At 40.3% G+C, this 12,640-nt stretch overlaps 1 protein-coding gene across 2 annotated transcripts; it reads right to left on the reverse strand.

Moving 5' to 3' along the window:
- Positions 1–2,948: 2,948 nt before the first annotated feature.
- dusp7 (dual specificity phosphatase 7) lies at positions 2,949–12,170 on the reverse strand. 2 transcript variants are annotated; one of them, XM_063910499.1, is made up of 3 exons: positions 11,261–12,164; positions 9,191–9,619; positions 2,949–7,137 (listed from the first exon to the last, which is right to left on the reverse strand). In XM_063910499.1, the coding sequence occupies exons 1-3, from the start codon at positions 11,667–11,669 to the stop codon at positions 6,821–6,823; spliced, it is 1,155 nt and encodes a 384-aa protein (XP_063766569.1). In that variant the 5' UTR covers positions 11,670–12,164; the 3' UTR covers positions 2,949–6,820. The 2 variants fall into 2 exon arrangements, with proteins under 2 accessions (XP_063766569.1, XP_063766570.1); XM_063910500.1 differs by lacking the exon at positions 2,949–7,137 and adding an exon at positions 7,184–7,891 and having other exon boundaries at positions 11,261–12,170.
- Positions 12,171–12,640: the final 470 nt, after the last annotated feature.

Raw genomic sequence — 12,640 nt, forward strand, 5'->3', positions numbered from 1 at the left:
TTCATCACTGAGTCCAATTGGAGACCCCAATAAAAACGAAATGATGTCCTTTTCTGAAATAAACATTAGGGAAGGACTCAGATATATCAAATGTTAAGTACTGTATGCTATATCTGCCGATTGCAAATGTGAGACTTGTCACGTAACTTAAAGGTTTATTATTTCATCCAATTACAGGGGGATACACATCCTTTTTCTGGGCAGTTTAAATGTGGGTCAGTTTTTTTGAACATAATGTTCGTGATGACGATGATCACTGTATGCGATACACTTTTAAGGAGTGAGTGAGTAAGTGAGTGAGTTATAGTAAAAACACTCATCCAGTATTGACTGCTTTCTCACCAGTTTCAGTTTCCATTTCCCAGGTACGCAGGCTTCAACGTGATGAAACATGAACATCTCTTCCTGCTCTCATCCTCCCTCCCTGCTCTCCTCTCATTATTCTCTTGAAGTGGTGCGTTGCAGGAGAGAGTGCTGCTCTGGATCTTTATATAACTGTGAAGAAGAGTATACATCAGAGTACAGTACCACTCACAGTGGGAGGACAGAGCTTGCCTAAGTACTGCAGCAGCAGCAGCAGCAGCCATATCAGTTATTTACTGTAATTGTTCGAGCTCAGTAAAGGTGCTGGCAACTGTGGAGCTTTCGTAAGAGTGAAAAGCTTGTCTGTCTGTCAATGTCTTGTCTGCGGTAGATGCAATTTATCTGCAAGAGTATTAGTTCTATCCATCAGACAGAGAGCTGGGTAAAGGACCATTACTGAAATAAGTCTGTACTGGTGTGATGGCCACAGTCACACAGGGTAAAGTATTTACACTGCACCCTAAACCTCCAGGAGTTTTGCTTCATTTTAGTTGCAGTAAACGACATCAACAATTAACACCACACATTTTGATTCATATGGTAAACTTTTTATTTGCTTGTAACCTGACAGTATTAAGTTTATTTTCACATATTTTAGCACAGCTAACACTGTGCATTTATTTTATTTATAATCATCTATTTGAGTCACCATGGTCATTGGGGGAGGTTTCTTCCTGGTTCACAAAAGGTGTGGTTGAGGACTGAGGACTCAAAAATACTACAAGCAGCCAATTGGGACAAATTGGAAGAGACCACATGCTTCCATGTCAAAGGGGGGATATGGGTTTTTGTCAGTGTCTTTTCCAGTTAATCTTAATTAGCCCTTGTTCTCTATTTGGTTTGTCCAGGCCACTTTATATCTTCCTTGTTTGTCATTCTGTTGTATTGGTTTTGTTGCACCTCACCATCTCATTTTCAGTTGTCTTATCTTTGTATATAAATATGGATAAACAGATTATCTAAATTAATATCATTGCTAACAGAATTTGGAGCAACTAAGCCATATGGGAAAAAGTCTTGGTTCTGCAGGGGCCTAATACCGACAGATTTGCGATTCTATTTTTTGGCTTAAAACTCTATAACCTACAGAATAACATATTAGGAGTCAACAACAAAAGGACCTGATTAAGTGCAGCAGATCCAGACAAAGCGTCATTTTTAAATGCCAACCATTTTCCCCTCAACAAATCTGGTGCCTACATTACCCAGAATGCACCGAGACATTAAGTACATTAAAAATAACCAGCCTGTCACAGAAACCGAGTAAACTGGGAAAAAACAATAAAATGAATCAAACTTGTACTGTGATAGAAAATCAAAGCTTGGTGAAACCGATATTTCCTGTCAGAGTTCACCTTTCTGATATCAGGGTGAATCCTCCTCATTAGCAAACATGTCCTTAGTTCTTCAAGGTGATAAAGACAACAACGTAGAGACAGAATCAGTGGAAATATCACAGAGAGATGGTTTTAATAATACTTCAAATGAGAGCATTTCCTATTACTTGTACGGTCATATGAAGATAGTGGGCATGAGGGAACCATGTCATCAGGTTGCCAGGAAACCAGAAAATAAATGAGTCGGTGGTGTTGATCATACTGTCCCCAATCTCCTTTACCAGTGGGGCACTCATTTCCGTTACGTCTCCACTGCCATCACTGTAATATCCTGTGTGAATTACCATGAGGTGAATGGCTCACTCGATGGTGCCAAGGTGCAGGAAGTTATAGCAGAAATGAAAGAAGAGCCGCTGCAGGAGCAGGGAAGAACCGGAGGAGATATTTATAGCTGCGCTGTCTTTAAGATGCTCCTTTTTATTCCAACCAACCCTCCTTCTCGCATTCGAACTTTGCTGATTCTCCCTCTTTTTCCCTCACTGTCTTCTTTTATGTGAACACTTGTGCCATTGTTACATATATTTCTCATATATAGAAAAGAAAGCTTGGGTTTTGGTGGTGCACACACACAAAGGATGAAGCCTGGAAAAAGATAATAGATATTCCTAATTTTAAAAACGCAGCTGGATCTCTACTGCCACTCTATAGGCCTACAGTGTCATTATAAACCTTAGGTTGGTACATTTCAAAACAAAAATAATAGTAGTTTTCTTAAATGAATGGTCCAAAAGTTATAGGGAATAATGTTGTTTTTTTTTTCCATTGTTGTTGAGTATGAGATGAGAAAAATACTACATACTGGTCTTTATTTGTTGGTTCACTTTAAGATTTAACACAAACCCTGTTTCTTCTCTAATGCACACAAATCCACACAGATGTGGAAGGAAGTGTCAGAGTTTCAATTAAAATGTCGTATTAAAGGAAGTTTGAAATAACATATTATATATAACATTGTATTTCTTGAATATCACCTCACAAACACATCATATTTACCTTGTGACCATTGTTCAGGTACTGACTCCCACGTTGGGATCCATTATATAACATGTACAACCTGCTAAACCAATCAATCACAACAAAATTAACATAGTGTAAACTCAATTCTGACAAATTTCTCCGCATTCATTGAAATGACTACTTGAAAAGATTTTCTATGTAATGTGATGTTAAAAAAAATAAGGAGACATGTTAAAGAAAAAAAATATTTCAATATTTATTTGCGGTATAAACATGTCTTGAGTTGTTTCCATATACTGTACATAACATAGGGTCAATTGTATTTTCTTCAGTAGACAGAAAGGTGAAACTGCCCCGGTCAACATGCCCCTTTGTTTTAAAACACAGACAGATTGCATCTATTTTAAAAACTGTTTACAGCACAATACAAAACAGCTTGTGTTTCAAGCTGTAACACGATGCAAGATGCATTGTCAAAAAAATCCCTGAAAAATTCCTCACTGAGGTAACGTTTTTAATTTCATTCACTTCTTCTTTCACTTTGTATTTAGTGCCGCCACTTCCCTTTCTCTATCGCTCACTCTCGTCTTTCCCTCACAAGCACATTCTTACCGAGATGTAGCTACAAGTTTAAGGACACAGAAACGGCCGTTCCCGTGATCTGGCAAATTTACAAACAGAGAAAAGATTTGATTTCTCTTTCATTGTTACAAAGACACAAACAAAAAACACAAGAAAGCAGCTTGAAATCAACCAATTTAGATAGAAAATCTCTGAACTGAAATATATTTCAATCCTAGGGTGTAAATCTTATTGTAAATGGGAAATGACTTCAGGCGAGGGGGGGCCATTCAAGCATGGTATTGTTTTTATCTCTTATGCTATAATAGGACAGGAACTTTTGCATATAAATCCATAACATATATATACTTAGATATATATTCATATTTAAAGGCCACAGGAATAGCAAAGAGCACATTTATCAAAATAAGACGGAAAAAGACCTTGTGAATACTGTTTGTAATCGTCTATTGTGAAACTTAACTGCCATGCTGAACCACAGCTCTGGCCCTGTAAAGAATCAACGTGTGTGTATGTGTGTGTGTGTGTGTTAGCGAGGGCCTCTTTAAGGTTAGTAGTGGGCATGTGGGCTCTAGATTTGGGACACCCCAGGTGAAATGTTACTTCAGTCAACAAGCCATATCGAGCTCAATCTTGTAAAATAGAATAGATATAGTACAAAAGAAGAAGCTTTAAAAATGTTGAGGTCTTGGATCTACAAAATACTGCAAAACGGTGTTTTGATATATTGCAGAGTAATAAAGTGGACCTTGTGTGACCCGCTCTGGTAAAAAAGACAGCTCTCCGTCTTTTATTTCCATGTTCTGATTCGAATAATAGATAAACAAACGTTAATTTTTTCTTTGTACACAATGTTTTTTAAACTGAGATACAAAGTACTTAACAGTCAGCATTAGAAACAAGTTAGAAAGATTATATAAGGCCAGCTCAAACCAACCCTGTTCAGATTCAACTGCTGTCCCCTCTGAAACCCAGTTCATTGTCTCAATTTAGATCCCGTCCACATCACCACTCTTTAACCAAACCTGTAGTTTGCTGTAACTGTGGGCCTATTGCAAGAATTTGTCACATTCTCCTTTTAGTTTTATTAGATATGTTTCAACCAACTGCATGTCCGCCTTAGACCAACAGAACAAAGAAGGACCTAGAGTTGAATGAAACACCTGCTCAAAACTGAAAGAAGCTGTTACGACAGTCATGATGTTCTTTAGCATCTGATTTCATATCTAACCGTTCCTGCTTTAGTCCTGTAACAATAAACCACAAAGACAACCGTGTCCAATTTATCTTTTGACCTCAATACACTTACAGTATAAGACTACTGTTACTGCTTAGTGTAATGTGTTACATTGATTATTTTTATGACTAAAACGCTCCCATAAAAAGCAAAATAGGTTGCCTTATAAAGCAATTTTTAAACATATACTTAAAGGAATGATTTAAGTTTAAGAATACAAAAGAATTCTTGCATAACGCCCAATGTACCCACGAGATTTCCATAACTTTAAGTGCTGCAGCATTTGCTCATATTTTGTCTTTTTTGCTAAGGTGCTTCTGATGTGGACAGGATCTGAGGAAACTCTTTAACCCCCTGCTGTTTACCGCTGTGTTCAGCAGCAACAGCAGTTAAAAAAACGGTCCTCATCATTCATCGTCCCATCTTGGGAAGCAACATCCAACCCGTGGCTACGACTGTTAGAGAGCATATAGTACCACAGCATGCGCAGGTATACAAAATAATGTAGATCTGTTTACTATTTGCTCTATAATATATATATTTATACCAATGTGGCTTTAATATATCTTCCATTTACCCAAGGCTTAAGGGTGAATCAACTCAGACAAACCGTTCTTTGACGAAATGGGGTAAACTCTTTGCAGAAAGACCTTTCTTTTGTTTTTTCCAATGCAGTTAAGGGACATGAAGCTATTGAAGTATGTAAGTGCAGTCTGTAGCTGAGGCCAGTGCCAATCCACAACATCATTATCCCAACACAGAGACAGGATACAATCACATTCCCTGGTCCTAAACTTTGCGAACTTGTACCAACATCTTTAAAAAGATTGGCTCAGGCAAAGAGAAGTAATACGAGAGGGCTGACTCACTTCCCTCAACAAAGGTTTGCTAAGATAAGCTGCCCAAAAAGTTATTTACAAATGTTAACTCCCTAGCATCCCTTATAGACCTCAAAGTAAAAACGTCAGAGTTGTGAGAAACCAGTTTGGCAACATTTACTAGTCAGACAACATGCTGTGATGAAATAAGAGGAAGTTCAGTAGTAACTAGTCAAAACAGTTGGTGGAAACAACGTCTTGTAAGGCAACTGGATGAAAAGTCATAGGGGGAAACAAAGAAGGAACTGGGAACTTATAGTGTCTTTACCCACACCCACCCTACATGCCCTTGTCCTACCCACTGCCCGTCTTTGCCCCTAACCCAACCCTCTGACCCCTGAACTTCGTCCTCTGCACCCTCCCCACTCGGCATGCAGCTGTCGGGACATGTCGGGACATGTCGCAGCCTGGGACTGGCCTCTCCTCTCCGCCTCTCGACTCTGAATGTCTCTTTATCTGCCTGCTTTCAGCACCGGCTTCAAGTGCCAACAAGTCAATGGCTTCACCACTGTGCAAACTGCATTAGGTCATAACAAACTATAAGAAAAACGAAACTTGAAAAAGAAAAAAGACAACTAGGAATATCCCCTCAACGTTCCTCTTTTCTGGCGTCTTCACACCCATTACCGTCCTTTAGTTTTACTATCTCCTAAGCCATCTGGATTGGATAGGTAAGATTTCTATGCGTATATATATATTTATATAAGGTATAGATTTGTGCGTAAATGTACACAAAAATATCCAAAAATGCATAAAGACATACTGAATTTGTTAAGGACTGCCCATACATTTATGTACGTTATCATACATACGGAACAAACATACGTACTTTGTTTATGTTTGTGTGTGTGTGTGTGTGTGTGTTAATTCCTTGGTTTGTAAAACTCTACATTCAGTAGAGTGAGATTTCCTATAAGTAAATCCCAGATTCTCCACTTGGCACCAGTCAGCTCGACTCGGGAGCCGAGACAGAAAGACAGAGTGGATGTTGTTGTCCATGAGTCGAGTGATGTAGGTTTTTTCTGTCTTTGTATGTAGCTGTCTGTCCTGCTGCGTCCTTCGCTCAGTTTCTCAGTCAGTTCAGTCTCCTTGGTTCTTCGAGACAAGACAAGTTGATCGGAGCTCTTCCTCCCTCAATTTCAATCATCTCCTGAGGAGGATGCCATCCTCAACCCAGCTGTCAGTTATCTCTCTGGCTAAAATAGCACCCTATCCCCTTTTTAACGTGCCAACTGTGACCTCTCCTGCCCCTCCGATGCTGCTCCGTGGCCAGGCTCGCAGACAACGAACCCTCGGAGGCTAAAACATTCATTAAAACTGGCTGCTCCAGTGCAGCCGCTTGTTACCATGGTAACAATACCACCTTTAACCCGTCAAAGAAAGGGACAGTCCCCCCCGTCTGATTCTCATGTGGACTCCAGCGTGTCCAGTTGAAACACATTGTGATTGGTCGGGGTGGTGAAGAAGAGCTGCTCGTGCGTCGGGGATGTCGAGTGGTTGTCACAGGGACTGTTGAGGCCCAGCGTCCGCTCAAAGTCAAGCAGCTGGCCCATGAAGTTGAAGTTTGGGGAAATGTTCGACTTTTTCCGCTTCACAAAGTCATATGCGTCGTTGAGCGACAGGTTGAGCTTCTGCATCAGGTAGGCAACCGTGACCGTCACCGACCGGCTGATCCCGGCCAGACAGTGCACCAGGATGCCGCACTTCTTCGAGCGAGCCTCGTCTGCAGAGGAAAGCGTGATAGAGGAGATTTCTGTAAAAACCTACTATGTATTTCTTTCATGCATATATTAGCCTTTAAATTAACAATGAGCCAGAATAGACGTTTAGATGCTCTGATCTTTTATTTACCGACAATATAAATGATTCTTAAATGTATTTCTAAACATTCTCAATTAGCTTGTTACTCTGAACAGTGAGTTTTTATATAAACTTACAATTTCCTGCCAAATTTAGAGGAGTTCAGTTTTCACATGACAACAAATTCTGCTTTTCTCACTAGTTTATTGGCAGGGCACAGTTGTAAAAACGAGATGGTCCAACACTTTGATTGTAAAACTTCTCATAGAAAATACTTACAAATATGTTCTATGTTTATTTTACCGAACATTTATTTGTTGCTGACTTAGTCATGAGTAGGCAATGTTTAATGATGATTAAAAGGTGCCTTAAAGCAATTGACTTTGTTCCACTATTTTTAATTGCATGGAACAAAACAAAAATATATATACTATTCAAAAAACATTGAATATTGAATTGAATTATAATGAAATAGGAAACATTTGCACAATACAAATTAAAAGAACAATAATAACAGTAACCCAGTAAACTGTGCTGGCTTCAAGATAGAACAGATATTCTATATTTTTTCCGTCAACATTTGCTATTATTGTGCTTTGAATCCACAATGACCTTTCTTAATGTGAGCGGAAAGCCATGTTTCATTCTGCTTTCTAGCTCTCGGTCTGTAGAAAAACCTGAATAAGGAAAACATACTACATTATTAACCGGCTACATCCATCCACCTTCTATCAGTTTCAAACCCTTGGACTTGCATCACTACAGGCCATTAGAGCCACAGAGTTAAGTGCTTCTTTCCTTTCTTCCTCTCCTTTATCTCTCTCTGCCTCTCCTCACTCTCCCTGCCTGACTCTCTTGTTGTAGGATTTGGGTCAGTTGGCTCACGAGCTCAGGCTGCCAAGCGGATGTCAAATTAAATTTATATGTGATGTGTGCTCACTTTCCACAACTATACAGAAGTCAAATAAGTAACCAGCGCATAATCTGTGCTGAGCAGATCCTCTCATTGTGCAGATATGAGCAGCATTACAACCCTTTTTTTTGTTCTGTAAATGCAATATAACACAAAAATTGTCCGTTGACGGGTTCCAAATTCCTTCTTCTCTATACGTTATGCACAATCATTTCAGAAATGTAAGGAATCTGCAGTCCACAGCAGTAAAGTGTTGGGGTCACATCTGGAGCTTCTCTCCTTTACCCATAATTACCCTGGTGGCACTTAAAGACCTGCTGTAATCCCTGCCCATTACAGCCAGGCAGACAGCAACATTTAACATTTAACATCAGACCCATGACCCAAATCTGCCAAGACTTCTGGCTCTGGCATATGTCACACTTCCTCCCACATACATTAGCCTTAAAAGAAAAATAGAAATGTCAGGGGTCTGGACAATCTAAAACAAAAACAGAGACCCTGGTTCTCATAGACTCATCAGAGAGGGAATGTATTCACTCTCTGGAAATTAAGTCACAGGGAATGACGTGAATGATGGGAAATACTGGAAATCAGATGAGATAATTGGCTTAAATTCTCCTGGTTTCAGTACGACTCAATGCTCTTAAAATCAATTTCAACGTTTTTAAAAACACTATTGTGCTATTAGAGTCATATTTAATTAGGAATAAAAAATACAGGCCAGCTGTGTTCAAGACAAGTTTCTACTTCTGTTTAAACACAACAGGCAACGAGAGCATTGGAGGATAAACTTAACATAACAAGTACTTACAATTGGTTTATCTTCTTTTTGCAAACCATTTAACTGGCTTTAATTTCTACCTGGTAAATATGTTCTGACTTGTAATATCTGATCAATAAATCATTAACTACTAGATACAAAAATAACTGCCATTGGTTAGGATATTCATTTAAATTCAGCCAAAATCATCAGAGGTTTTGCTGGTTCAAGATTCTCAAATGTATGATAGCTTGGACTTTTTTTGTACAAAACAAGCAGATTGAGCAAGCCTTTACTTACCGATGAATGAAATGGCCTCAGGGAAAAACTGAGAGAGGTTCTGACTCCAGTGATCGGAGATGGGGATCTGTTTGTACTTGAAGTCGCCTTCATGTTCGAACATGTTGGGCAGGTTGGGCGTCACGTTGAGGATGTACTTGATGTTGTACTTGCTGAGCACATCCAGGTTGGTGGAGTCTTTGGCACAGCCCAGGTAGAGGTACGGCAGAATCTGGACGGGAAACGCTGGCTGGTTGCTGGGGAGCGGGCTGCCCTCTGACTCTGTGGCGCTGCCCGGCTCGCGGTCAGACTCTCCATCAGAGCAGTCAGAGCTGATGCGCAGACCTCCGAGGCCGAGGACGGAGGCTGGTGGGGAGCTGCTGGGACAGGAGCAGTCCAAATTTGTCTCGCAGTGTTCGGGGTACTCCGACTGGAACTTGTTGAAGCCCCCTGAAGGACGAGGAAGAGACCAAAAAAATCAGATTGGGAAAAGGGCTAGAATGTCATTTCACATGCTGGTATAAAAATGTTCCCTGTACATGACCACAGGTAGGGTTGTGTAATAACATCTACAAAATATCAGCTGAATGTAAAGTCTGCATGAGGTGGATCATGGACTATGAATCATGAGGATTTTAGCTTTAATAAAAAAGAAAATAATATGATTGCCACATTAATACATTATGACCATTAAAAAAAAATAGTTTACATTTTTTGAATCACTGAAATGTTAACTAATAATCAGAAATCAAAAGAAAAAGAAGAATCAACAGAAGAAAAGTGATAAGCAAGGGGTGTAGTGGGGTCATCAATTAATCATTTGACACACCTTTTTCATTTACTCATATTACATTAGAAATATTATAAAACGTGACATGTAAATTATGATGGGTTTAGAATTGACTATGCAAATATAGATGCCATGTGCCATTACATAAAATAAAGATGAGAACCATAACGCGAAAATCACATTATATTTACGTCGTCATGACTTTGCAAACATGCAGGACAGATGTGCTCCATTGAGAAAAGCTGAGCACTGGGGAGGATGAGCAGGACACCGAGCACTCACTACTCAGCTCAGTGGACTTTTCGTGAATGGCAGCTCGGATTGTGACTTTACTGGAACATTGCTTTGATCATTAATAAATCAAATATATCTGTATCTTCTAAGGCTGCAACATTTTATAGACGTCCTACTCATGTCTGACTATCCTATCCTTTTATTTGGTGCTGCAGTTTGATTCAGAGTGCGTCGTGGTCTCCTTGTTTCCCTGTTCATTCATGAAAAAAACGCCAGTCTTTTCCTGAAGGAGCACAACATGGCGGGCCATTTTTGCAGCATTTAATTGAAAACATATTTGACACAGCCCTGTATATTAAAACACAAAATCCCGTTAGATGTGTCTATTGATTAGCCCGATTATATCAAAATAACAATTACAATTGAATAACTGCTCTCAGCAATAAGTGAAGGAGCTGTTCTGTCAAAGTTCATTATGACATCGCAGTTAGTGCAGCTAATGTGTTTCACATTCAAGCTTATTTTTTAATCTATTATTATACTATAATAAAATCATAATCCGTGGATAATATGCTTTGATAAATAACTGTTCATGTCTCATTATTCAAAATGAATGAGAGAGCTGAATGAACTTTAGTCGGTCAGAGAGATGATAACATCTGGATTGTGTGTCGAAGCACTGCGACACATCAAATCCCCTATAAGCTATTAACAAATCTTAAAAAGGTTGAATAAATATACGACTTTTTATAAATTTTTATAAAATAATAAGCTATCGCGACTCGCTCGAAGCTTCATAGTTTTGCTTCAGATACGCCACAGCCAGAAACAGCATTAAACATGACACAATGTATCCATTAAATAAAGTAATCTGATCAATCATGACCTTGTGTGTTATATCACTGACAGTCTACTATTGGGTGAGATCAGCTGCTGAGGCTTTCCTGTAATTAGGGGAATCTCAGTTAATTACATCAGAGTGAAATTAAACACATTCTTTTAGTCGGCGTGAGTTTTTGTTTGGATCAAAGGGATATGCATTCAAGTTTAAAGCCATATAATCTTACCCTCCAGGTAGAACGCCTTGCACCCGTCGTCCCGCAGTTTCTGCAGCAGCAGCCCCAGCACGGAGCTCCCCAGCCCGGACTCCTGCCGCTCCGGGGTCGCCTCGTCGTACAGAACCACCACGTCCGTCTTGCACCGCTTCACAAATTTCTCCTTGTCCTCGTTGTTGGGGATGATGGAGCGGATGGGGAGGTTGCCCTTCTTCAGCCTCCGGAGCATGAGGCCCGGGATTGCCAGGTTGATGGCCGACTCGATGTGCGAGGACTCGTACAGCTCATGGGGTCTGCAGTCCAGCAGCAGCAGGGAGCTGGCCCCGGACTCCAGCTCCTCCTGCAGCCACTCCACGCTCTTACTCGACATCATCATCACAGTCACGATCTCAGAGCCTCTGCACAGTTGATTAATTCTCATCAGGGAAACGTTAATCCGCCTGTCCCCTGGTGTGGCATGGAGAACAACGCAACAGAAGAGAGGGAAAGAAGACAAATCACGGCGCTAAACTTCCCTTCCCGCGGCCACCACCACCACCACCACCACCACCGCCGCCGCTGCGCACACACACGCACCCAACACACACTTCCACACACACATCCAACACGCACGCAGCGATGTCCCTCTGGTTGGAGCAGGAAACTTGAACATGCAGAGGTTTCTTTTACTCCTTGCTTCAGTCCGATAGGAGTGGAGGTTTCATTCCGACATCTATTTGGCGACACAGCTCCAACTTCGAGGGTGTCCGCAGACCCTCAAAAAACGTCCCAAAGATGCCTCGTTATTGTCTGAGGGTGTGAGTTTCAGATGAGATGCTGTGTCTAAAGCCCATGATTATTGTTATTATTGGACATGCTGGCCCGTGCAGCGCCTCTGGTTTGTCATTTCTACTGGATGCGTTAAAGAGGCTCTGCAGGCTTGTCATTGAGCTGAGGGAGGAGCGGAGAGATTTAAAGGTGCAGAGCTGCTAAACATTCACACGAGCTCACAATGTTATCACGACATTCATATCCATTCATTGATAGTTCATACAACAAGGCAGTACATATACTCTAACATATCCCTCCCATATGGGTTGGGAAAAAAGTATACATGTTGTTTTTCTTACCCCAGAAAGAAGCTGTCAGACAGCTGTGGGCAGGTGAAAGCAATGTCAGGTACTGCAGGCCTACTCTCTCCTCCCTCATTACTTTAATTTAATGTTAATATGGAAATAAAAATAATATTTGGTCAATCTTGGCCACAATATTACAAGGTGTTTACTTCTGTTTATATTGTTATTGTTATGGTTGTAATACACCGTAATATCTGCCATTACATAATAAATCAAGAAGGAAAAAAAAGGTAAAAAGCAATAAAATACAGTATACTATTAGATATTATTTCAGAAA

The sequence above is a fragment of the Eleginops maclovinus genome, chromosome 20 (genome assembly GCF_036324505.1).
Source record: "Eleginops maclovinus isolate JMC-PN-2008 ecotype Puerto Natales chromosome 20, JC_Emac_rtc_rv5, whole genome shotgun sequence".
Taxonomy (NCBI): domain Eukaryota; kingdom Metazoa; phylum Chordata; class Actinopteri; order Perciformes; family Eleginopidae; genus Eleginops; species Eleginops maclovinus.

Coding starts and splice junctions, on each gene's coding strand:
- dusp7 (XM_063910499.1), bottom strand. CDS start 11,669: ATGAGAATTAATCAACTGTGCAGAGGCTCTGAGATCGTGACTGTGATG. Junction 9,620..11,260: donor CAAGGCGTTCTACCTGGAGG/GTAAGATTATAT, acceptor CTCGTCCTTCAG/GGGGCTTCAACAAGTTCCAG. Junction 7,138..9,190: donor TGAGGCCATTTCATTCATCG/GTAAGTAAAGGC, acceptor TTTCCTCTGCAG/ACGAGGCTCGCTCGAAGAAG.